This window comes from Podarcis pityusensis, assembly GCF_964106645.2.
Source record: "Podarcis pityusensis genome assembly, chromosome: 3".
NCBI lineage: Eukaryota > Metazoa > Chordata > Lepidosauria > Squamata > Lacertidae > Podarcis > Podarcis pityusensis.
In genome coordinates, this window is record NC_138026.1 from 91,226,119 (window position 1) to 91,251,500 (window position 25,382).

The 25,382-nt window shown below is 40.8% G+C and overlaps 1 protein-coding gene across 5 annotated transcripts in view; it reads left to right on the forward strand.

The window, feature by feature from the left end:
• Window positions 1-1,109: 1,109 nt before the first annotated feature.
• The window catches only part of CDC42BPA (CDC42 binding protein kinase alpha), a 168,479-nt gene continuing 144,206 nt past the window's right edge, over window positions 1,110-25,382 (forward strand). For 3 of the 5 annotated variants that reach the window (XM_081000085.1, XM_081000086.1, XM_081000087.1), the window contains exon 1: window positions 1,112-2,824. In XM_081000085.1, coding sequence (XP_080856211.1) covers window positions 2,647-2,824 — 178 coding nt within the window. In that variant the 5' untranslated portion in view covers window positions 1,112-2,646. Of the gene's footprint in view, window positions 2,825-25,382 lie in introns of all 5 variants that reach the window. The other 2 variants (XM_081000088.1, XM_081000089.1) reach the window with 2 other exon arrangements.

The following is a 25,382-nucleotide window of genomic DNA, read 5'->3' on the forward strand; positions in this document are numbered from 1 at the left end:
TAGCCAGGATTTATGTTGGAGGGGGCTGGATTTGTATTGGGGGGCAGAACCGAGCTGTCTGTGATGTGATTGGTCAGCTAGTTAAGTATTTTTATTTATTAACTCAAACGGGGGGGGGGCTTCATCTCCCCCCCCCCCCGCCCACGTCCATGCATATGCAGCAGACACAGGGGAGGAAGAGATAGCAGGATCTAGAAAGAAATGTAAGGGTGAATGTGGGCAAGTAGGGGAGAAAATACACATACAATAGAAAGAGGACTACCTAAAAATGGAAAGTGCTGGAAGGACCTACAACAAAAGCTTCAGTGTGTGTGATGGAAGTGCCAAATCAGTGTGATGGGGCAGTTACTTTGGCAACCCTGCATTTTGAGTAGTGATCCTCTGCGGGCACTTTGAAAATAAGGGAATAAGGAAAATAAGTTGGGTGGATGACACCATGTGAAAACATTAACAGCACAATGCTAAATATGTCTACTCAGAAAGTCCCACTGAATTCAATGGGACTTTCTCCTGGGGAAATGGGTATAATTACACCTTTAATGTAGGGGGATCAAGGCCATCCTAGTTTTTTTAATTCTCCTTTTCAACTGATTAGTTAAAAAAAAGTCAGTAGCTGTAGTTCTGAAATAATGAGTGCTCTCCTCACCCAAGTGCCTTTTCCTAAAAAAATAAACTAAGATTTTCCTGTTCGTTTTTAAGTAATAAAAAGGGGGCTATTAAATACTCTGGGACAGAGAGAGCCCCTAACCCGGGAGGGTGCCCTTTTTAAGAGGTGGGAGCATACAATGCAAACTAGGAATGGGGGTTCATAGCCCTAAGGGGCTGTGTTTGTATATGTGTGTGTGTGAGAGAGAGGGGGGGGATAGAAAGGCAGATGGGGGGGATCCCTCCTTTGAGGGATCCATGAGACAAGAAAAAGCAGGGGGCCAGTTTCGCGAGGTGACCAAGAGGCAGCAAGGCAATCTCCCAGCTCTGCTTAGCAACCTGGTCCTGCAGCAGCCCGCAGGGCGTTTCCGCGCTTGCCGTCCCCTCCCCTCAGTCCGCCTGTATCCCTGCATTCCGTGCTGCGAGAGAAGCGGCGGCGGCGGCAGCAGCAGCAGCAGCAGCAGCAGCAGCAGCAGCAGCAGCATCCCTCCCAGGCTCGGCCATTCCGCAGCCAGCTCGTCTCTCCCTCTCTCCCTCCCTTCTATCCCCTCGCTCTCTCTCGTTCCCAACAGCCGCGGCTTGTCCTCTCCGCTGCTGGCTCAGTTGCTGGGGAGCGAGAGAGAAGGGGGGGGGGGTGAGGGGAAGAGGCCGCCATGTTGGATCCCGAGACTTCAGTAGCGGCGGCGGCGGCAGTTTGTGCGTGAGGGCGTCAGGAGCAGCCGCGGGGCGGGGGAGAAGCGGAGGCCGAGAGGAGGAAAAGGAAACCGGCGGCGGCGGGCGGGCAGTTGTGAGGAGAAGGAGGCCGGGAAGCTGCAGCACCAGCGCCGCGTCGCCCTGAGAAGATGCCTTAAACGCGGCACCCGGATTGGGAAAACAGCGGCAGGGTGGAGGGGGGGGAAGCCGGCTGTGTGTGAAGGAGCCCCCCTTAGTCACCCTGTTCCTCCTCCTCCTCCGCCACCCGCAAGACAAAAACAAGCAGCGGCGACATGGAAAGGATTTGCTAGGGATTATTCGCTCAGCCTCCCCTTGGCCGGCATTTCCAGGGAGGGCGAATATTCGCCCCTCCAATGCACCCGCGGGAAGAAGGAGCGGCGGCCTGAGGAAATGAAGACTTCACCTTTCTTGGTCGGGTAGCCGGAGAGAGGAGCTGGTGCGACGGGAGAGAGAAGAGGGAGCCCGACCCTGAGGGGAAGAAGAAGAAGAAGGCTCCTTTCCCGGGGACTTTTCCTGCCCTTCTGCTGCTGCTCCTCCTCTTCTCCCCACCCCCCGCTCTCTGAAGAATTGCCACTGATGCATTTTCCAAAGGGTGGTGGAGGTGGAGGTGGTGGAGGTGGAAGCCGTGGTGGTGGAGGAGGAGGTGGTGGCGGCGGAGGCGGCAGCAGCAGCGGGTATTCTCCAGCGCTAGACCTTCCCAAGCCTGTGCATTTTGTTTTTCGCCGGGGGCCTCCCCTCTCCCCATCTCCAGCGATCTTTCCCTCTGCTGCTTTTTCCTCGAAAAGTGAATCGCCGGTCCAAATTGGATGGGGGTTTTACACTTTAATGATGCAGTAAGGATTCGTTTCGGGATTACGTTGCATGATCTGAATTTTGAATGAAGGAGGAGACCTTTCAAAAAAAAAGAAAGAAAAAATAAAATCGCATCTATATGAGGGAAGAGTGGATTCAGTCTTGGGTTGGGTTTCTTTTTAATATTATTATTTAAATGTATAAAATATATATTTTCTCTTTTTAAATGTATTAAAAGAGATTTTAGGGTAATTATTTTTCTCCAATATCCTGTATATATTGTGTGTGTGTGTATGTGTGTGTGGAAACAGCTGACCAAGACAGAGTACTCAAAGTGGGAATTCTTGAGATGCATTGTACCTTCAGCACCATCCCTGAAGAAGCACTGACTTTTCAAAACACTTTTTAGAAACTAAAACATTCTGATGTGTTAGAGTTTTCGAAAATAACCAGTAATAATAATTGAGGAGAGGCCCATTAAGAACTGAAGCAATCATGTCTGGAGAGGTACGCTTGAGACAGTTGGAACAGTTTATTTTGGATGGACCAACTCAGACAAATGGGCAGTGCTTTAGTGTGGAAACGCTGCTGGATATACTCATCTGCCTTTATGATGAATGTAATAATTCACCCCTGAGGAGAGAGAAGAATATTCTGGAGTATCTAGAATGGGGTAAGTTTGATCAAACATGATATTCCTGTCCACTTTTAGTATTCTGGTATGATTTATTTTAAGATTGCATGTGTTTATAGCTAGAGTTTATAGCTACTAAGTCATTTTTGTTTGTATTTTACAATACAAAACTGGTGAATAACCATAATTTTACATCAGGAGTCTCAGGTGCACATCTCCTAGGGAGTACTGGTCTTGATGATGGGCCTTTTAAGGCTCTGCATTTGAAGTTTACATCTGTAGAATGAGTGACAGTGGAACACCATATGACTTATTATATATATGTATAAGTTTGCTTAGCTAAAAGATAGTGAAATTGTATGTTGCTTGCCTGAAATATTTGCAATATCTGCAAAAAAATGGGGAAGTGGGAGTACAAAAGGGTTAGATGTATCCTCAGCTACTGTTGACCTCTGTAAAACACACTGGAAAAATGTAAAGTTGGTAGGCAGGCAAATGTGCATGTTCTCATTCTAAACACAGTATTGTAATACTTCAGGATTTTTAATGAAAGTCAAATGATAATTGGTGACTGAACAATGCTGGCATCATGACAAGGCTGGTTATTTATTTCCTTCTAAATATACAGTAGTTAGAGCACAAGAGATGAAGTCACATGAGAACAGTTATTGTATGACCTTCAAATGTCAAAGTCATACTATAGATAAACATGTATTTTAAAAAATGTTTGACCAAAATAGTACAAGAGGACTGAAACGTTTTTAGAAATTTTTTAAACCGGTTTGGTTTAAGCTAGTTATATCAAATAACCGGGATCTTCATAATAAAACCCCTGAAAGAAAGCCATTGTATGCCCTGCAATCAAAATAAGCATAGCAGGTTGTTCTTTTTTTCTGCATTTTTGGTGTACAGATAGTTAAGGCAGCTTAGGCACTAACAGTCCAAACTTGAACAGTTTATTGTATGGTAAGTCTCATTGATCTCTGTGCGTAAAGGATTGTAGCCTAAGTGTTACTTAACACTGCAGTTTTATACCCACTTACTTGGTAGTAAGCATCATTGAAATAATTAGAATACTAGACATTTCTGTATTGTTTCTGGCACAGTTTAGAACAGTTGCAGCTTGATATTAGGTCATATCCCTGACTAGATGCCTTTAAAAAGAAAACTAGATTGAAATTGTTAACCTGGTTGTATAAATGAAGTTTGGCAGTTTCTCTTATGTAAAATGTTTTTCTAAAGTTGTACCAAACAGGTTTAAATCAATAGATTAATATCTGTGTGAAGCAGGATAAACTTAGCGGTGTGAATATGACAGTAAGTCTCCATCACATTGAATGTACATCTTTCAGTCTCTCAGTGAGAGCTCTTTGACAAATGAATGTTGTTTCATGATTCTCGAAGTAACTTCAGATTTGTAAATTAGTACTCTCATTAGGAACTTACACTGTCAAAAGATAAATACTATCATGAAGATTTTAATACTTCTGTACATGTGCCTCTGTAGTCTTTAAATTTACTTTATTCTCACATATAACTTTACAACTACAGAAGGAAAATATTCATTTCATTTCAGATACTCGGTTTGTTTGAAGTGTATGGTTATATAATTTACAGAGAGAGAGAGAGAGCAGACAAGCAAGTACATATATTAACAGAGTATTTGAAGGTAAATTGTAGGATAGTGCAGTTCCTGTAGGGATTATGGGAAACAGGAAATGTAATGTAGGGAATAAGGGCTACAGCTTTTGCTCTCATGACTTGTCTTCCGCTTTTTTATATTAATTTCTCAGGGACAAAAATTATTTGCGGAAACATGCTGAGCATCTGAATTTTCATTGCTTTCACCTTAATTTACAGTTACATTGATGGGTGTGAATAGTGTTTGTGAAGGCTGCAGCAGATCACATATTTGTAGCAGTTCAGTAGGAAACATCATTTTGAAGTCATTCACATGGGCTTGATTTGGATTTTGTTCAGTCTTACTGTGTTTAATCAGGAGGGTGATTATTTTATGTATTTAAAGCATTTTTGCTGTTTTCAAGAGAAAGTGGCTCCCTTTGGCTTGCATAAGATTACAAGGCATCCCTGCCCACAGACTCACAATCTAAAAGACATAACACAAACGGAAATGATGGTGGGGAGGGATGGGAGCAAACTTGGCTACAAAGTTATTAGGATGACCATCTTAAATGGAAATGGGTCAGAAAGAGCCTGCTGGAACTGATCTCCCAGCAGAGCTGGATTAACACTTCTTCCCATCTTTCTGCTGCAGCCTGATGGAATGGCTGCTGCTAATTGACAGTTGAGGGAGGGAGGAGCCTAATGGAACTGGTCTCTCAGAGGTAATGGAGTGGCCCTGCAGACCCATCTTTTCTTCTGTTGTAGCCGCTTTGTAATAGTTTCCAAAACTGAAGGTGGGAAGAATGTTTTCCTGGAAAAGCTATCATGTACCCTATATGCAAAGGGTAGTATAGCAAAGGATAACACATTTTGTTAATAAGTTGCACATTTTATTTACACTGTTGTGTGGTTATTGTTTTTCCAGCTTTTAGGGTTCATGATGGCTACCAAATCAGTTTAGTTCTGAGTGATCTTCTAAAATTCTTTATGACTTGCCTTTTCTTTAAAATGCATGTCAGAATGAAAATGTGTGGCAGAAGAATGGTAAAACATTTATAGAATGGTTTATAGTTGCATGTTTGTGTTTAGTTAAAGCCAGGACTATCATACTTATTCCTTACTGTATCTGACTGTAAATTTCTTGTACAGTTTACTGTTTTAAAGATTTCATGTTAGGGTTGTAATAAGCATAATTTGGTAGCTAAAGATTGTAGAGCTTCTGATTTTTACATATTAATCGTGGTGGGAGTAGTGGAAAAAGATGGCAGGGATAGGCTGTTTTTAGATTAACATACGTAGATCTTTAAATCTTCTTCTATGCTTTTGTTTATGGAAACACACACTGTCTTTATTTTTTAAAAAAGTATTTAAAAATACTCTGGATGTAAAAATATCCTTACAGAACACCTTCTTTCATATATAACTTACTATTTTGTAATCCTTGAGGACCAATCTTTATAAATCCTGGAAATACATAACAGTGTTGGCCTTGAGCCACATTGTTTATTTCAGTGTACTCCATGTATACATGAGCAATTTTAGTCTCCACTGAACGCTAGTTACACTTAAGTGACAGAATAAGGAGATCCTTTCCTTGTAGCAACTGGAGCCTGCCAGCTGGAAAGATTTGAGAATGCAAAGCATGTTGTCCTCCTTTTGTATAACAGCATCCGTTGTCGCTGGTGACCCTGGAAGAGGTAACTTAGGACAAGGATGCAGAGGATTAGAAGAAGTAATACAGCAGTGAAATAAATGCTAAAGTGTGATATTGGTTAATTTTAAAACATTTTTTTCCTTCAAGGAAGATATCAGCATTATTTCTAGGGTTGGAATGAAAGCTACAAGTAGGAAACTTTTAAGGCTGCAGTCCCAATACTATTTTAATTTCTTAGTAAGTCGCATGCAAATCATAGGGAGTAATTTAAGCTATTATTTAAATGATTATAATGCATGTTCAAAATGCTTAATGTACTTTATCTTAGCTATGCTTATGATAACCACATAACATGAGTTGGTAGTATTATCTCTATATTGCCAATGGGAACTGAGGTTGAAAGGGAGTGGCTTGCCTGAGGCAACCTTCTGAGTTCATTGAATATGTGAGATCTGAAGGATCTTGGTTCACACCTTAGTCTGTAATAGCTCATCATTATGACACCACTTTTAATGTATGCCCATTGTTGCACAACATAGACTCTTTCACTTGTACAGCCTTATGTGTTAAGATGGCAATAACTCAGTTTTATAGCATCAAACCAAAGCTGAAGTACCAGTGTCTTCACGGCCTGCAGAGGTTTTCAGAGCTGACATGTTCAGCATGCCATGGATTCTTCTGGCTCTTTATCTTAAATTAATAAATGAGATAAATATATATCAGAAGCACTTAATAATGTGGCAAGAATAAGTCAGGTGACAAGCTGTGACTTGCATGGAAATCACTGTTAAAACTCAGCTACTCCTGTTGGAAATATGTGCATAGACAACCACTACAATAATTAGCATTATTAATGATTTACAGTCTTATACCAATGAGAAAAAACAGAACTTCATATTTTGACTCTACTGTATTATAGTTATGTTATTTTATAAGTCAGAATTACTGATCTGGTCATTGATATACTTCCAGTGTTAGAAAAGTGCTGATGGTTCTATTCCACCAAAGGTGGAATATTCCATGATATGGGGGAATCTATATTTTTGAATTTTTCCTTTTCCTATTAGTGGGAAATATTATGGCTGCAGTCTTGATCAGCCTGAGTATCTCTACTTGCACATGGAGACTTTTAAGGACCCCCTTTCATACAGTAGTCACATGTATCCCCCCCTCCAAAAGGCTTCTACCCAAGATGTTCCTGGAGCAGCACGAAGGGCTATTGGGGGGGGATGTCCTTTCCCCAGTATGTATATGTGGAAGTGTTTTCTTCACATGCATGTGGCTGGGGGTGGTGAATGTTACTTCTTTCCCAGGCTTTGCATAATAAATGCAGAAATGAATGTTTTTGAGACCACCTTACTATTAAAAGTACTTGAACTTCCAATTCCATGCAGTTGATAGCTAATCTGAAAATGTTAAAAAAATAGAGCAAGCAACTCATCTTTTTAAAAGAGAGATTTGACATTTAATGCTAGTCTTGTATTTATCAGAGGTTGTATTATATGCTACTAGTGTTTGACTACTATAATTTGGCAATTACATTTTGATGTTTTGACTTAAGCACAGCAAAGCGAAGACCTTCAAAGTACATTAAAGTTAAATAGAAAATTCTCATTGAAAGCAAAGGGATTATACACAGCATATATAACAGAAATTTACATATATATATTTTTCAGAGTTGGAACTGGAGGATGAGATAAGCAATATACATGTGCTTGACTATAATCCTGTCTCTGAGGCTGAGTTCATTTATAGTAGTCTAATGCACACATTTCAATATATAAAACTGTCTTTTGGTCACTGAATTAATACAACTTTGTTGTTTCTTTTGTATATTTGACATTAAATATTTAAACATGAAATGTAATTGATGGGAGGAGAGCATGGGAGTATCCCATTTGTGGGCTCAGACTGTCAGGCTGAAGTTACAATTTTAAGTGAGAACAACACGCAGAGCAAACCTACAATTAGGAATGCTACAGCACTAACTTCCTGACATGTCCCCCACCCCCCGTATTATTTGGCCTTGTCTACAACATCTCCTATTTCGGATCTGCTTCTGTATGCTTTGCTAAGTACTGACTAGTTTTATTGTGACTGCTTTGGAGAGCCTATGATAAATGTAGGACCATTTGTTAACGTAGGAATTCTGCTTTGGTCTCCAGAAGACACACCTGCTGTTCCACTGTGAAACTGCAGGCATATACAGTAGTCCTTGGGTTAAGTACTTAATTCGTTCCGGAGGTCCATTCTTAACCTGAAACTGTTCTTAACCTGAAGCACCACTTTAGCTAATGGGGCTTCCTGCCATATCGCCAGAGCACGATTTCTGTTCTCATCCTGAAGCAAAGTTCTTAACCCGAGGTACTATTTCTGGGTTAGCGGAGTCTGTAACCTGAAGCATATGTAACCCAAGGTACCACTGTACTTGAGACTGTACTCACACACACTCTCACATACATAGTTCTTAATTGAAAAGAGCTTAGAAATTCAACCTAAATGTTGTCTTCACTGCAAGCCAACTATGATTTGAGCTATTTGAGGTGATCTCTAGATTTGTAAAGAGTGGGTGCTGTCAAGGGTCACTATAGGGATGTGGCCTCATGGCACTGGAAACCATTAAATGGCCTGAAGAAACCAGGAAGGCAGCAGAAAGGGAGCATGAAGAGCAGGACTGGAGAAGACAAAGAGGAAAGGGCTCAGGAAGAGCAGGTTGGATGGGAGCAGCAGGTTGGGGAGTCTGGCAATCTCTAGCTCACAGGTGTAGAGGGCCAAGCCAAAAGTCCCAGGGAGGAAAGGAAGCTTTTGGAGGAGCTATTGTGATGGGAACAGCCAGGTGGAAAGCCACTATCCTATAGCAACCCTGAGTTTAGGGCAGAGCCGCCTACATCTCTGGTGGTGGGAATTTCACCTTCCGGGGGGTCTCATCCCTTGATAGAGATTGTATCCAGGATGAGGAAAGTTGAGAGAAAGTATTCCCAGACAGGTAAAAAGAAGCTATGCCTCATCTTGCTGGGCACTGCTCTCAGATTGGGGCATGCAGGGTGCTCAGGTCACCCACAGGATTCCTTACCTTGAACTTAAGCCTAGGAGCTGATGCTGTAAAGCTCCCAGGGCTTACATCTGCTTGCTGGCTTTGGAAGCCTTGGACTTGCAGACTTCAAGATGGAGGGTGGTGGGTTCAACATGCCCTTCTTAGGAGACACTTTGATAGGAGCTGCACTACCTATGACATTACATGTGTGCTTAATCTGGGCACTCTTATTTTGAAGAAAAAGCAGCTGTGTGGGCCCTGATCCAGTTTGTGCTCCTTTCCTCCACTTCCTGACCAAAAGCTCCCCTGGCTACTTTTTGCCCCCAGAGGTGCTGTTTACCAATATTATACCATATTTGGATGTAAATAATGGCTGGCAAGGAGACTTGAAACAAGTGCAGGGTCCTTGATTAGGTCCTTGTGCAGTTTTTTTTTTTAACTTTCAAACTAAAAGTGGCCAGCTTTGAAGACACTTTAAAAAGAAGTGTGTTTAACATATGTATAGTTTGGCCTGACAGCTGAAGTTTGATTGTTTTAATTTCAGAGGATTGCAGCTACGTTAATAAATGGGAACAGGAGAGAAATATTTAATGCTGCATCTACAAGTATTTTAGGAATTCCTCCTATTCTATCCTGAGATACTTGGTATGCTTTTGGTTAGAAAAACATAAAAATAGAGAGATCTGAACTATTTTAGAAGCTATGTTGCAAGCCTCATGACATGATTAATGAACTAAATAGGGCTTAAGCATATTTGAAGCTTTAAGAATTAATCCAGTATTTTGCCTGCAAGAGCCATGAGTTCGTTTTTAAGTTTATTAATTAAACTCATAACAAAACAATGTACTTTTCGAATAATGTTACTTTCCCTGACAACCATGGAAGTTAGGACTTGGGGTGGAGGTGGAGAGATGTGTTTTGCCCTGCTAAACTAAAATGTATTGGTGCTGTTACAAGGTAGAAGAAACACCTAGAATCTACATAGAATCCTTCAGTGCCATAAGTAGGGAGTTTGAGGGCAAAAGTTACACCACTGCCTACTTTTCCTGATCTTTTGGTACATATACTGTTGCATAGTCTTGCAGTTGCTTTATCACTTGGTTGATTCGTTATCAAATGAAGTCACTTACCTACTTTGGTGGATCTGTGATATACTGTATACCAAATATTTTTAAGATGACAGCTAGTTACGCCCTTCCCACTCTCCAATTTTTAAAATATTTTTTCTTTTCTGCAAAAAAGCAAGGCTGATACCGTACAGAATAACCATTTTAATCCCATGATTCTGTAAAATGTGTGACTGTTGGACTTCCTTGAGCTAATATGTAACATGTAATATGTAACACTCTCTTCACCATTGGACTATTCTGCCTATACCAGTGGAGAAAGAAGTACTAAAATTGGGGGAGGGGAGAGGGGAAGGAGGAAAAAATAATTAAGATTGAAAAGTACATTCTGTGAAGGAAGAGATACGTTACTTTATCTGGGAGCCTAGCTTTTAACAGTTCTACAAATGCTGCTGAATAGAATAAGCTTAACAGGAAATCTGTGAGCGCCTATTGTAAGGTTCATATTAATGAATATTTTTTTCCAGTGTAGGATATATGACTAAGCACAATGCTGAATCTGGGAGCGTTTGCTCAGAAACACCCATTATTGACTCTTTCAGGTGTATTGCTGATAAAATCTCATGCCACTTGAGAAGCCATGCGATTGCTGGTTCACATAACCTCTTTTGGCATTCATGTTTACTGAGCCTCATTTCCTGGTACACCAACAAAAATTAATGTTACGGCTTTAAAACGCTAGCCTCTTTCCCTCCCTCTTTTCTTATCTTTTCATATTTAGGATATCTAAAAGTACTGTATTTTTCACCCTATAGGACGCACCGTCCCATAAGGCGCACCTAGTTTTTTTGGGGGGGGGAAATAAAGGGGAAAAATTTTATTTCCCCCCCAGGCGCAGGGCTGGGGTGGGGGAAGCCCGAGCCCAGCGCTGCGCTCCCGCGCCTTGCGGAAATATGCGCCCAGGCTTCGGCATGCAGGCAACTCTCCGCAAGCCGCGAGAGCCCAGTGCGGGCTCCCACGGCTTGCGGAGATCTGCGCAAAGCCTGGACAGCGAGAGGGGTCGGTGCGCACCGACCCCACTCGCTCTCCAGGCTTCAGCAAAAGCCTGTATTCGCCCCATAGGACGCACACACATTTCCCCTTCATTTTTGGAGGAGAAAAAGTGCGTCCTATGGGGCGAAAAATACGGCAAATGATTTTTGAAAGTTTTCAAGTGTTTCATTCCAAATTTAGGTATATCTTAGAGTTTGTTCTTCGACAATGGAAATGATGCATAACCTGAATGAATGAATGGTGATTCATTCATTATAATTGTTATAACCAAAGGCATTTCTTCTTTGAAGAAAAAACTGGCTTCTAGTGGCATGACTTGGATTATTATTATTAATATTTATTAAATTTCTGTACAGTACTGCCCTTCATACAAGGATCATGAGGCAGTTTTCAATATAAAAACACAAAAACATCACATAGTAACAAACAAAAACAATTCCCCCCCCCCCCCAATTAAAAAGCCATCAATTGTTCAGTTAACCAAAGGCCTGGGAGAAGAGGGCACTTTGCCTTGTGCCTAAAGATATGTAATGAAGGCATCAGGCAAGCCTCCATGGGGAGAGCATTCCACAAATGAGCCACTGCAGGAAAGTCCCGTTCTTGTCTTTTGCCATCCTTCAGAACTCTCACGGATGGAGCAAACAAAGAAGGGCTTCAGATTATGATTGCAGGGTCCGGGTCAGTTCATATGGGGAGAGATGGACTGTTATGTACATGTTTCTGGAGTGTTCTCATGCTGTAGCTTCCCACTCATATTTATTTGTAACTTTTAACTATAGTGAGAAATGGATGAAGCTGTTGGATACTTTTTATCATCTATTTGATTATGTATATACATTTGACAGTAATTAATGGGTTTTTACTTCAACTGAAGGGCTACTTCATCTTAGACTGTAAGAGTGGTGTATACTGCTTCCATATTTATATATAACAGTGCCTGTTTCATGAATGGACTCTGTAGCTGCTGGGCAATTGCCTAAAATAGTTCTTAACACACCCAGAAATCTGGATTTTAACATTTCAGACAGAAAATGCCACAGGGCAGTTGTTCAGAAATCCAAGTATTTTTACCCAGTTTGGCTTGCATTTGGCTCTGCTAAATTCTTAACAGACTTTGAACAGCTGTGCTTTTTCCTCTATCCCCTGCAATGCATTTGACTAAGCATGCTGTTCTGTTTGGTCCTAATTGGAATGATATTAATATTCTTGTAGAAGCTAACACAGATATACTTTTGTGATTTTTGTGTGCTTAGGAAGAGTTTATAGAAAATGCTTTTTCAAATAGCAGTTTCTGGAGAATTTCATTATCTGTCTAAACGCTTTAGATCATCATAGGAAATGTGTTTCATTTTCACTCCCCTCCAGTTTGGAAAATACATTTGACTAGTGAAAGAATAGTTCAGATTAACATCTAAGATTACAATTCTGTGGCTACTTTTATTTCTGTATCAGGAACACTGTGTATATAATGAGAATAAAGACTGAGATTTCTACCCAAAATATAAGGCCAGTAGAACCTAGAGCACAATATTTAAAGATGTCCAACAGCTCTATATCCCGTAGAAAGACATCAGTGCAACTCCCTGTTCCTTTTTCAAACGACACCGAATTAGATGAGGAATTTGGCACCTCTGACATTTCTATGGCAACAACACCTAAAGAACTCTATGTTGCTGACAATCTGGAGATATCCAGCACCAAATCTACATCTGGACCTTTGCCTAATGTTCCAAAAACCTATCAGAATGATCAACCTTCTCTACTGTACTCCTGGCGAGACAGGATGGACAGATCTTCCCAAGCTGGCTCTTTGTTGGCCAGTGATCCACATTTAATAGCACATACCTCATTAATACTCCCACAGCCACAGATAGAACCAACAATCCTCCAACCAACCCAGGAGGGAGAGGGGGATTGACAGTTAATGAAACACCATGGGATTGTCCTCCCCACTTGGAGTGTGGTTGGTTGGGTTTTATCTTCTAGGGATACTTACCCCATCAAACCTTCACCTCTTCCCCATACCATTTTGACCCAGGAGTCCTGGCCCAAGGATGACTTGTTATTGAGGGGATGTTACCCCTCTATTGGGGAGGCTAGTATGGGGTCTGGGATTTCCACTATTGAAGGACTAGGGAGGATGGTGGTGGGGCTAAATATCTCTATCGGCGAAGGGTTTCGAGATGCAGTGATCCTCGAACCCCTTCCAATCTACACCCCATCCCAAGGGATGAGGGTAGGGAGAGCAAGGATTACCCACCTCCATCATTGGTCCTGTGCAATGCCAGGTCCATAGGCAACAAAACCGCCACCATGCGTGACTTTTTTGTCTCGCAGGGGATTGACCTGGCTTGCGTGACGGACACCTGGGTACAGGAAGGCGAAGTAGTCTCCCTACATGAGATAACACCCCCAGGTTTCTCTGTCCTCCATCAATCGCGGACTGTGGGTCGGGGGGGAGGAGTAGCATTGTTAATCCGGGAGGATTGCTCTTTCAGAGCTCTGCCATAACCGGCGATCTCCGGCATTGAATGTGTTGGTCTTGTGTGGGGCACTAAGGAGAGCTTGGCTGTCTGGCTGGTGTACCGACCACCCAGCACACCGGCAGCCACCCTGTCAGACCTGCTGGAGGTGGTGGCGGGCTGGGCCTTGGAGTTCCCAAACCTACTGGTTTTGGGAGACTTCAACGTCCATGCCGATGCCGCTCCCTCCTCACAGGCTCTGGACCTACTGACTTCCATTTTTTTCTTTCCTTCTCCTCCTGCGTTGAGGCTACATTTTATTTTAATGTTGTAATATTTTAATCTTGTATTTTAATTTTGTTTTTAAGTTGTATAAGTTGTATATGCATAAGTTTGCCGCAAGATTAATCTGCTGAAAAATAATTGGGGATCGCCATCATGTGCAGCTTGTGAGCCTCCCAGTACCATCTGTCAGAGGCTGAATGATGGATTAGATGGTCCTTCAGTGCATCCTGCAGGGCAACTTTTATGTTAGCATAAGATGACAATAAATCATCATTAATTAATTCACTTTTAAGTGACTTCCAGTAATATGTACAGTTCAGTCAGGTTACATGAACTGTTCCTACCATGCCATGTATTTTGAATGTCCCCATAATCCCCTCTCTCTTTCACACCTATACCCTTCCCTTCTTTTCTGTTTCTCTGCCTTCTCACTTATTTTTCTTTGTAAGATAATTCTGCCCTCTTTTTCTCCTTTTTTCTTTCTGTTCTCCAGTCTTCCAAATTGAATTTCCTCCTTTACACCACCATATTACCTGTCTCACGTAACAGCATCTCCCAATGTCACTTTGTTGGACAAGGCAGGTGTAGATTCAAACAGAATGACTGGCCAGTCCTTGAGTGCGGATATTGCAAAGAGTTGCACTGCATGCAAGGTGTTGGAAGGTGAATTCCAGGAGTGCTTGCCTCAGCTATGTAAATATTTTGCGGAGGGAGTTGCTGTCAGCTCTTCTGGATCCCTCTCCTTTTTTCAGTGAACGGTCGTAGTGATTCTAATTTATGTTAATGATTGTACTCAGGAATCCAGAGCTAGCATTTAGTTCAGATTAACTAATGTGGACTGCAATGGTATAATAGCATAGTTACTGAAATTAAAAATGAAAATATCCCAGTATACTCTTTATTGCTCAGAGGGCTGTTGTGCTTCTCAGCATAATGGCATGGCATGATGCCGTGAATGTGTGTGTTGTGTGTATTTTAATTTTCCTAGAGCCCTGAAAAACTGGGTTAGCCCTTGACTTGAGACACATGAAAGTGCAGAGCAGCTTTTGGATATTTATAAGGAATGTCCCTCAGGCTTTATTATTAAAAAGCACATATTTCCTCCATAGGTAACATACCTTCACCAGTCCAGGTACATAGCAATTTCCCTCTTAATAAGAAGGTTTGAGCATCTCAACTGCATTCTCTTTTACTATTGTGGTGTAATACATGTCTCTCAGAAAACAAATTTTAATTTTGTTTATGTTGAATTTTAAGTTAGATAAATGGAAGAGGGGTTCAGTAATTAAACACCTGAGAGTTGGGGATCTGGGCCTCAGCAGTATTTTAATTACTTTGTTTGATCTTAATTAAGGTTGGCGAGTTGTTGCTGTTTTCATCACAGACAAGTGGAGAGACACTTTAATAATATAATGGCTTTATTTAACCAACTTCTATTGGTAAAACTGAATGCATGTACTAGTGAGAAATGTAATTTTCATCAGACTGTAACAAGAACTTCACCAAGTAACAAATAATTAATTTTGATGTTATTGCACCAATATGCAAGTCAGTGCTGTTTAATTTATTTTGTATATGTAATGTCATTTAACGGTTTAGATTTGGGCCACTATCTACCTGAGTTATTAAAGCTATGTAGACCTGTTATTTCTTGTTACCATTTTTTATTTAGTTTCCATTGTGCTTCCTGTTCCTCTTAAACAAGACTCCTTTGTGCTTGCCATAGATACATCCAGTCATCCCTCTGGTCCCCAGACCCTGGCTTGAAAGTTATTTCTGCTCTAGAGTAAAAAAAACACTTATGGGTTGGTGCCTGGAAAAGGAAAGGGATGGCTGGGTTCATAGGAAAAGAATGCTGCAATGTATGCAGAATAGGGGAAAGAGCAAAAAGAGTCACCCGAGTGGATCATGCCCTAAATTTTGCTTCTGAATATTTATTATGGTTTGTTGCCTAATACACTTTGTAGTGCTTGCAAGTTAATAGGTTAGCTTATCCTGAACGCTCAAAATCTCTAAAACACATCAGCAATGTCAAGTATCTCCTTAAAATTATACTATACAGTGGTAACATGGCTAAGACCGCAAAACAAATTAAAGTCCTTTCCAATGCTGTAAAAGTTTGTTGAATAGCAATATTTGGAAGGCAGTTGCTGTTTACTGATGGATTGGCATTATAAAAGAGTTAAACTGAATCTTTTAAAAAGTGCCATTGAGCTTGTACCAGGTGTGAACTGTTCATGCTGTCATCAGGATATACAAACCTTTTGTCATGTAATATTTCTGAGCTTAGTCAACTCCTTTTGGTTTGCAGTAGGAAGTTGCATACAGTCTATTATGTGACTGTATGGTAAAGAACAAAACCTCAGGAAATCCTGTGGCTGAGAGACTGCGCAGGCCATGCACTTTAACTACCCCCCCCAAAACCAACCTCCTTCCATAAAAACACAAAGGTTTCATATCAAAACACAGAAGTGTCCTAAATTTATTCTGCAATCTAGCCTACACTTTCCTAAGAGTAAAAAGATTGAAAACAACGGGAAATATTTCAGAGTAAATATACATAGGATTTCACTGTAAGTAGTATTCTGAAGTCCATTAGGAAGCACCAAAATAAGCAATAGAGAAAGCTTTCTGACCTCTCCTGTGGTAGTTAACAACCATTAGAAATAAATTGATTTCTCGATGCCTTGGATTGTGATTATGAAAGATGCATCACATGAATGAATGTAGGATATTATTTTCCATTTTCTTCCCTTCTTAACCATTTTAGTTTTCCCTTTCTTCCCTTTTGTATCAGTATGTTCAATGTTGTTTGTATTTTGTCTTTATTTTAAAAATTCATCAAATCGTTTTTTTAAAATCTTACAGAGCATGAATTTTCCACTACTTGGGCTTCCATAATTTATTTTATTGCTTTTCCTCTAAGGAGTTTAAAGTAGCATGCATGGTTCTTTACTCTCTCCTTTTATACTCACAGCCACCTTATGAGGTAGGTTAGGTTAGAGACAGGTCCAATATTTTAAGTAAAATATACTGAGATATATTTTTTTTGTCAACAAGTTTTTATTGATGTGTTTGACATTCTTATTGTACATATTGTAGTATTGTGTTTTTAGGTTATATACTGTCTTGTGATATTTTATACGAAGGTGTGGTTTTAAAATATTTAAATAAATAAATAAAAATAAGATCACCCAGTGAACTCTGTGATTGAGCAGGTGTTTGAGCTCCAGTCTCTCTGGTTCTAGTTAGCTCAACCGTCTAGCCTGCACTACAATGGCTGCCATACTTCTTTGGCCGTCTCCTACATGGAGGTGGTAGGAGCTGAAGGTGGTCAGAGACTAAACTGAATTTGCTTTCCATTTTTTAAAAATTGTAATTACCTAGCATTGTGATTGAGTTAATAAAAAACAGATGCCAAACACAAGCAAGCAAATGCTCGAGGTGGTTGAATATTGGTTAGTTGAAAAAGGCAAAACTAATTGTCCCTGGTCCTAATGTTTCAAGTCTGTGTGATTATGTAAGGCCACTTTTTCCTACTCAGTTTCTTCCCCACATTGTTGTTAATGAGAATGCATGCAGGCAATGGAACATGTTTCATTTTCAAAAGCACTAACAAGGTATCTTTGTGTTCTCTTAAACATATATTCAACTATGTTTGAGGCTTACTTCCACATCTGGTGTTGAAAAATCACTGAAATCAAAGAATGTTGTACAATTTATTTCATTAATTTTTCTTACGTTAACATCCTTCCTTTCTGCTGTAATGGAACCTAAGCCAGCATACATATGATTCCCAGGCAATCATCCATCCATCCATCCATCCATCCATTCTTGTACTAACTTGACCCAGACCTGCTTAGATCTGGGTCTAGATCAATAGGAAGTGTTGTAACCCTGTGGTAGAAAATGTGCTTTGCATACAGAAGTTCCCATGTTCAATCTCTGGCATCTCCAGGTTGGGCTGGGATAGACTCCCTGCTTGAGAGGCAGTCAGTTTAGACAAAATCAAGCTAGATGAATCAGTGGTCTTTGTATAAGAGAGTTTCCTATGTTCCTGTTTAGCAAGGTGGTAGCCTTGTGCCTTGTAGAGGAAGCAGTGCATCCGTTAAGTCCAGACGACTCTGGGGTTGCGGCACTCATCTCACTTTACTAGCCGAGGGAGCCGGTGTACAGCTTCTGGGTCATGTGGCCAGCATGACTAAGCCGCTTCTGGCGAACCAGAGCAGCGCACGGAAACTCCGTTTAGCTTCCTGCCAGAGCGGCACCTATTTATCTACTTGTACTTTGACGTGCTTTCAAGCTGCTAGGTTGGCAGGAGCAGGGACTGAGCAATGGGAGCTCACCCCGTTGCGGGGATTCGAACTGCCAACCTTTTGATCGGGGAGCCCTAGGCTCTGTGGTTTAGACCACAGCCCCACCCACGTCCCATCTGCTTGTGCAGCAGGGCTTCCTTATTTCCTGACTCCCACAGCCCCCCATGTGTCTCCAAAGTTGGGAGAAAAGAGAAACAGAAATCCCCATTGCACAAGTAGTTTTTCATTGTGTAGGTGAGAAGCCATCATTGGATGTCACCCAAGTCTTTGACTAAGCTGTTACCTTTGTGATAATGTTTGCTCCAAAATAATACTCTTCCACCTCTGCCTCTTTCCCATCTCTGTTTAATGCCAGAAAATCACTACCACTTTTTTGGGAGGGGGTGGGGTAATCACATCTTTCTACGACCCTTCCCTGAAACAAGAATGTGGAAATTTTAATCTAGGGTTTTCGGGGTTTTTGCAACGTCAGATAAATTGCAGCAAAAGCTTTGTTCTCAAAAGAAAGGAAAAGGGTGGAGTTAGCCTTTTTAAAAAGAATGCCCAGGAATTTTGAGGACCTTGAATGAACTTAGTTTTGAAGACAAAAGGCATTTCAGCAGTTTAAGTTCTTTGAAAGGTATGAAGGAGAAAATTCTTCACAGCTATGGTTTCCAACTTTCTCTACACATGAATTAGTCAGCTCAGGAGAGTCATTGTTTTCCATAAACACCTCGATTATACAACACTTTTAGAGGGAACTCTCAGTATGTGTGGTTGTCACCCTACTCTTGCCTCAGGCATGCCAAGAGAGTGACCTAGAATCATTTCAACCTTTCCTTTCCATCTGTATGCCATGTCAGGAGACGGTATCCGTGCTGGAGAAGTGGCCTTTCAAGGAACCTTATTTGTCCTCACTGATAATTTTGTGCTGGGACCTCCAACAAGCTTTTGGGGAAACCTCTATTTCCTAGCAGTCGTTTTACAGCAGGCATTTCAGTGCCCAAGTGATAAACACAGATGCCTAAGACTGTATCCAGCCTGCCAGTGCTGTTCCATTTGGGATCTGCATTCTGATCTTTAAACATTGTTGTGCCTTCCCTTTTTCATGAACTTAATCTCTTGTATTATATTTTTCTTTAGGGGGCTTGTAAGTAGCCATTCATATGACTGGCCATAGCCAGTAAAAAATGCCTCCAGGAGATCATGAAGGGACGTTTTTAAAAAAGCTCAGTGGGAGGCTTACTCCTAAGTAAGCAACATAGGTGTGTGGTTAAGGCGGTCTAATAGATTTGTGGATTTATTTGAAAATACACAAGACTAGTAAGTTTGTAGGGCTGGCAAGATTCAATAGAGAGGACTTCCTTTTATTATTATTTTGCCATGCCTGTGAGTTGCTTTTAACAGTGATAGATCTAAAATGTGAGCTGATGAAAAGGCAGGAAAAATGTGTTTTGCATACAACTGTATTAAGCTGCTTCTTTCCTGGTGTGAGTTGGCTTTATCCTCATAATCCCTTAGTCAGTGTAGGAGGCCAGCGTATGGTGAGGTGTTTTTAAATTCTTCATTCTTGTCTTTCTATTTATTGACTGACAAAGCCGCCTTCAACAAAAATAGATACTATGGTAGTATGTGCAGAATATTACCAAAGCAATGCAGATTCACAAACTCATTGTTTGCATTGAAAAAGAAAACATTACTATGGCTTTTCAGTCTATAAGACTTAGCCCTTTTATATCTCTGTTCAGTAAAATAACAAATTAAAACAAAAGTGATGCAATCTTAATGAAAGGAAGAAAGATTTATCTAAGCTTAAGCAAAATACAACCTATGAATAGAATGAAATTGTATATGGAACTCTGAAAGCTTGTTCCTGTCTTCTTAAAAATAGTTTTAAAGCAGTGTTTAGCATACTTTCAGCAGTCAGGCTGGGACAAAATCCTAGCCTGAGTGCAGTTTTTGTTGTAGAGTTGACCCAGAAACATGCCTATAACATAGTCCTCCTAGGACATTATAACTTACACAGTACTTTTGCTGATGTTTACAGTGTTTATAGTAAACTAAGTTTTACGTTACAAAGGCTTATGAAATATGCAGGGGCAAAACATACTGAAGAAATCTACTGATTTTTTTCTGCTTTGTTAGTCAATGAAAAATATTAGGGTAATCCCCCCTTCCTAGCTACAACAAAAACTAATCTAGGAAAGCAGATTTAAGTGCCCTTCTACCGTCACCACACCAATGGATTTACCATACCACGTAAAATACCAAATGCATTTGAGTAGTTGAAATGTCCCTAAAACTGTTTGTGTAAATTGCATGTTTCACATTAACAATTCATACTTCATATTTCATGTGCGTTTAGGTGGAAACTTATTGTAAGCAGAAAAAATGTGTAACTGCTAAGGACATGGCTTTCTATTTATAATGGGATTGTGTTAATTTTTTAATTTTATATATTCTTTTTGTGGCTAATTTGTCTGTATAAATGGTTTTGATAATAATAGTGTGTGCCACTTTAAGCCTTAAGGAAACCTTAAAATAATTTATTAACATTGAACTCTTGAAAATAAAAAACTCTCAGATTGCAACAGGTTGATCTGTCTTTACCAGATCCATATTCCAAAACGATAACTTGTACTTCTGCAGGGTAGACAGAGTTTCCTGTCCAGAGTAGGCAGGGCTGTGGTAAAATAGTGATTTTAGATGCAGCAGCACCCTTAAACAATACATATATATTACAGAAGGACAAGTCATGTTACAGTGATTAAACTTGTAGCTGTTTTGTAGATACTTGCTTTGTTATACAGTGGTACCTCAGGTTACATACGCTTCAGGTTACATACACTTCAGGTTACAGACTCCACTAACCCAGAAATATTACCTTGGGTTAAGAACTTTGCTTCAGGATGAGAATAGAAATCGTGCAGCGGCAACACGGCGGCAGCAGGAGGCCCCATTAGCTAAAGTGGTGCTTTAGGTTAAGAACAGTTTCAGGTTAAGAACAGACCTCCAGAACGAATTAAGTTCTTAACCTGAGGTACCACTGGATTTGGTTCTCTTTCAGTATGCAATACTGGTGGCAAGCGGGCATTTTTAATCTTATTGCATCAAAGGTTGTGAAGGTACTACCATAGCATATGGCAGTGAATTCATTCAGGAGGAGCAATCGACCAGGGGGGGGGGGGAGGCAGCCCGCCCTGCTTACTAATGTGCAGGCAGGCAGGCAGATGGGTGAGCAAGCAATTTGAGCTGGCAATACATCATGGCTCCATGGCCTCTGCCAGCACAGTGCAGGCAGGCAGGAGTGAAACGCACTGTGCTGGCGGCAACCATGGAGCCGTGATGTACTGTCAGCTCAAAAAGTCTGAAACTGGTATCGCCCCCTGAACTTCATACCAGTTTCAGACAATGAGTTGAAATATCGTTCAGCTCTAATGATGTGATGATGACAAATTTAAACAGTACCTATTGTAGATAGCAATATAGAGGTAGGTGATGGGTAAGTTACCTTATATGAAGCGAAGGTTGGCAGTAGAGAACCAGCAGGTGGAAGCCTAAATGCACCTGGTGGAAAAATCCAAATGCAAATAACTGTGATTTGGGCTAACGCTAGGGTACAAAGACAGTGAGACAGGAAGAAGGAGTGACATGCCGCTAATGACGTGTCCTGAGAAAGAAGATAAAGAGAAACGGTCTCCTGCAGGTCACTGTGACCTGCACTTGACATTTGCAGCTGTTTTCTGAGTTTCTGACAGTGATTCCAAAAGTGGGTATCATATCTTTTCAGTATGCAGAAACAGTTAATTACCTCTGCCTTCTGAAAGGATACCTGATAGGCTTAGGTGAGGAAGGCAGCCCTTGAACCAAGTCAGACACTTGCCCTGGAACTCAAAAGACCCAAGGGCCCTGGAACCTTATAAAGTTTCAAATACAGTGGTACCTCCGGTTAAGTACTTAATTCGTTCCGGAGGTCCATTCTTAACCTGAAACTGTTTTTAACCTGAAGCATCATTTTAGCTAATGGGGCCTTCCGCTGCTGCCGCGCTGCTGGAGCACAATTTCTGTTCTCATCTTGAAGCAAAGTTCTTAACCCGAGGTACTATTTCTGGGTTAGCGGAGTCTGTAACCTGAAGCATATGTAACCTGAAGCGTATGTAACCCGAGGTACCACTGTATAGAAAACAACTGGCTTGTTCTTCCCACAAGAGTCCTCACTAATCTGAAGAAAACACTATAATTGAGAAGCAATAAGAGGTGAAAAAGAGGCAAAAGTAAGGTATTTTAACTATTCTGAAATACTGTACAGCTGCTACTTTGAATAAGATGCTGCTTAAACCAGTGTTGCTTTCACCAGTTCCCAGCCATAACATTGTACTCATCTGTCAGAGCAAAATTAAAAACATGCTGAACCAAGCTTCTCCGTAGCACCACCAAACTCACATGGGCCTCCATATTGTATTCAAAATCCAAAAGAATGGCCAAAACCTTGCATCTCTGTTTCACAATATTACTGTTTCTTTTGTGACATTTTCTGCCAAGTCACCAGGAGCGGGATAAAACGGAGGAGTTATTTTTGGTTTGTTGGCTGTGATTGGTCTAGATTATATACACTGATATGTGTCTGTAAAAGGACTGCTTTTATTACATCTACTCATGATAAAATTTCAGGGCTGAGAGATACTCCCAAGTTATGTCTTAAGAAACAAAAGTATGAATAGCAATATATGCAGCCATCTTGGATTCAAGGTCTGTTAATTGAGTAGGATCAGAATCTGATGATTTCCTAGGTCCAGTCATTGTGCTAGTTAAAGAGGATTGTTGTACGTAGATACTTTGCATCTATTTTTGACCATGATTCCTAGGAAAATTCCATTTTGAAATGAGAAGCAGCTCTAAATATGAAATGGAGATTTTAAATCCTGCCACAATATACCTGATCAGGAGGGTCTTTTGGTTTATTTACTTTGAATTAAAGAGTTATAAAAAGCTGTTTTTAAATGTGCACTGACCTTTTTATATTCTCTTGTAGTATTTGTTTGCACCCATACTCTGTTAGATGCTTCTGCAAGCATTAGAGGCTCTCCAGGTCCCTTTGCTTTTCTACCTGCCTTGTGTGGAATGTGAACAGCACCTGTTCTCCTTTAGGCTAGGAATGACTGATTGGCATTTGAGACCCCATCTACGCTGTGAAAGATCAGAGAAATGTCTTTCTCTTGTAATGGGCTTTGGTAAAGTGACTCTTTCATTCCTTACTGCTATTTATACTTTTGGCAAGGACACATACTACCCCCTCCCCTGATTCATCTTTTTTTCTCCTTTAAGGATTGGAACTGAGAAAATAGTACACTCTCAATAAGTAGTAAAGCTATTTATTATTTTATTATTTTCATATAACAAGTTTTCTAGCTCTTTTACAAGAGCAAGTTTAATATGGGCCTGGGCTGCTTTTCTAATTACTAATTTTCTGCTTTTGCTATATTACAACATATTTTTAAAATATATGTGGCATTCAGGAATGTTCAGTTCTTGATCATACTCCCCACCCCCCGACCACACACAAAGAGGAATGTCCTATGGCCAAGGAGCAGGGATTGTCTGTGGTCCAGTGTTCTTTGAATACTGAAGTCTTTGCAGTTGCTGGCACCTTCCTGTAGTTCAGACAACTGGCAAAGTCAAAGTTGAACTTACACTCTCTTTTACATCCACCTGTTCTCTGTCTGCTTCCCAAAAGGGCAAAAACCTCGACTTCTCAGTAGCTTTTGATACCATCAACCATGGTATCCTTCTAGAGCAGCTGACTGAGTTAGGGTAGGTGGCAGTGCTTTGCAGTGGTTTCAGTTCTACTTAGATGGTCATCTTCAGAAGGTGATGCTTGGAGAGTGCTCTTCAGCCCTGTGGAGCTGTCAGTGTGGGTTTGCTCACAGTTTAACCCCCTCCCTGCTGTTTAACTTAAGAATGAAACTGCTGAATGGGGGCCATCCAGAGTTTTGGAGTACACACAGTTCTGCTTCTCCTTTACACCTGCAGTTGTGGCAGTGGATGTGCTGGAACATGGTCTTGCTTCGGTAATGGATTGGATGAGATTGAGGCTCAGGTGGTCTTCCATCAACTTCAGCTGGTCACCCAGCTGCACCCCTTTCTGGACAGTGATAGCCTAATTTCTGTTGTCTATGCTCTGGTAACCTCTAGGTTAGATTACTTCAATGCGTTATACATGGGGCTGCCTCTGAATATGGTTCAGAAACTTCAGCTGGTGCAGGATTCAGTGGCCAGGTTGCTCACTGGAGCAAGACGGTTTGAGCAGACAACACTGATACACACACACACACACACACACAGAGAGAGAGAGAGAGAGAGAGAGTATATAAAAACATACAGATAATTGCAAAAAACCCCCCACAAAAAACAGCACAGCACCAGCCCTTTCAAAGCTATTAAAAGCCCATTAAAATAAGTCAGTTCCCAAAATCCTGTTGTAATAAGAAAGTTGTAGTCAGTAACATCTAGAAGGTGCCACATTGGCTACATCTTAGGTATCTAGTTCTTAACAGTGAACAGGAAAAAAAATCATATTTCTCAAGGATCTGTGCAGCCTTTATATTTCAACCTATAGCCCTAGGGCAACTGACTGTGGAGTCTCTTGTGTCTTACTAGATCTGGAGGATTGTCACTCTGGTGCTGTCTAAATTCCTGACAGGTACTTGCTTTCACATTAGGATTTATAGAGTGAACGGTCTCTTATTGGAGGAAGCAATTGCTTTAAAGTCTGAAAGTAAAGCTGTAAATTCTAGATCTGTCTCTAAATCTGTCTCTAAATCCATAATTCTAGACCTCTGTCTCCAAATGTATAACATAGTTGTTGTTTCCAGATCTCAGCTGTACATCAGCTTGCTAGATTTCTGGACTGCTTCGGTTTCTTCTCAAACAACCTATTCCTTTCAGGACAAAATGGATTTGTCCAAGGTATCTCATTGAATGTGCTACATTTTTGTTAATATTCACAGCGTTATTCGGTTGCTAGAGAAAAAAGTGGGCCAACCGAAAGGACTAAGTGAGCACGTTCTGATATGTTTACAGTTATAGGTATTCTGTGTTTAGATGTTTTGAGGATTATGCTGAGA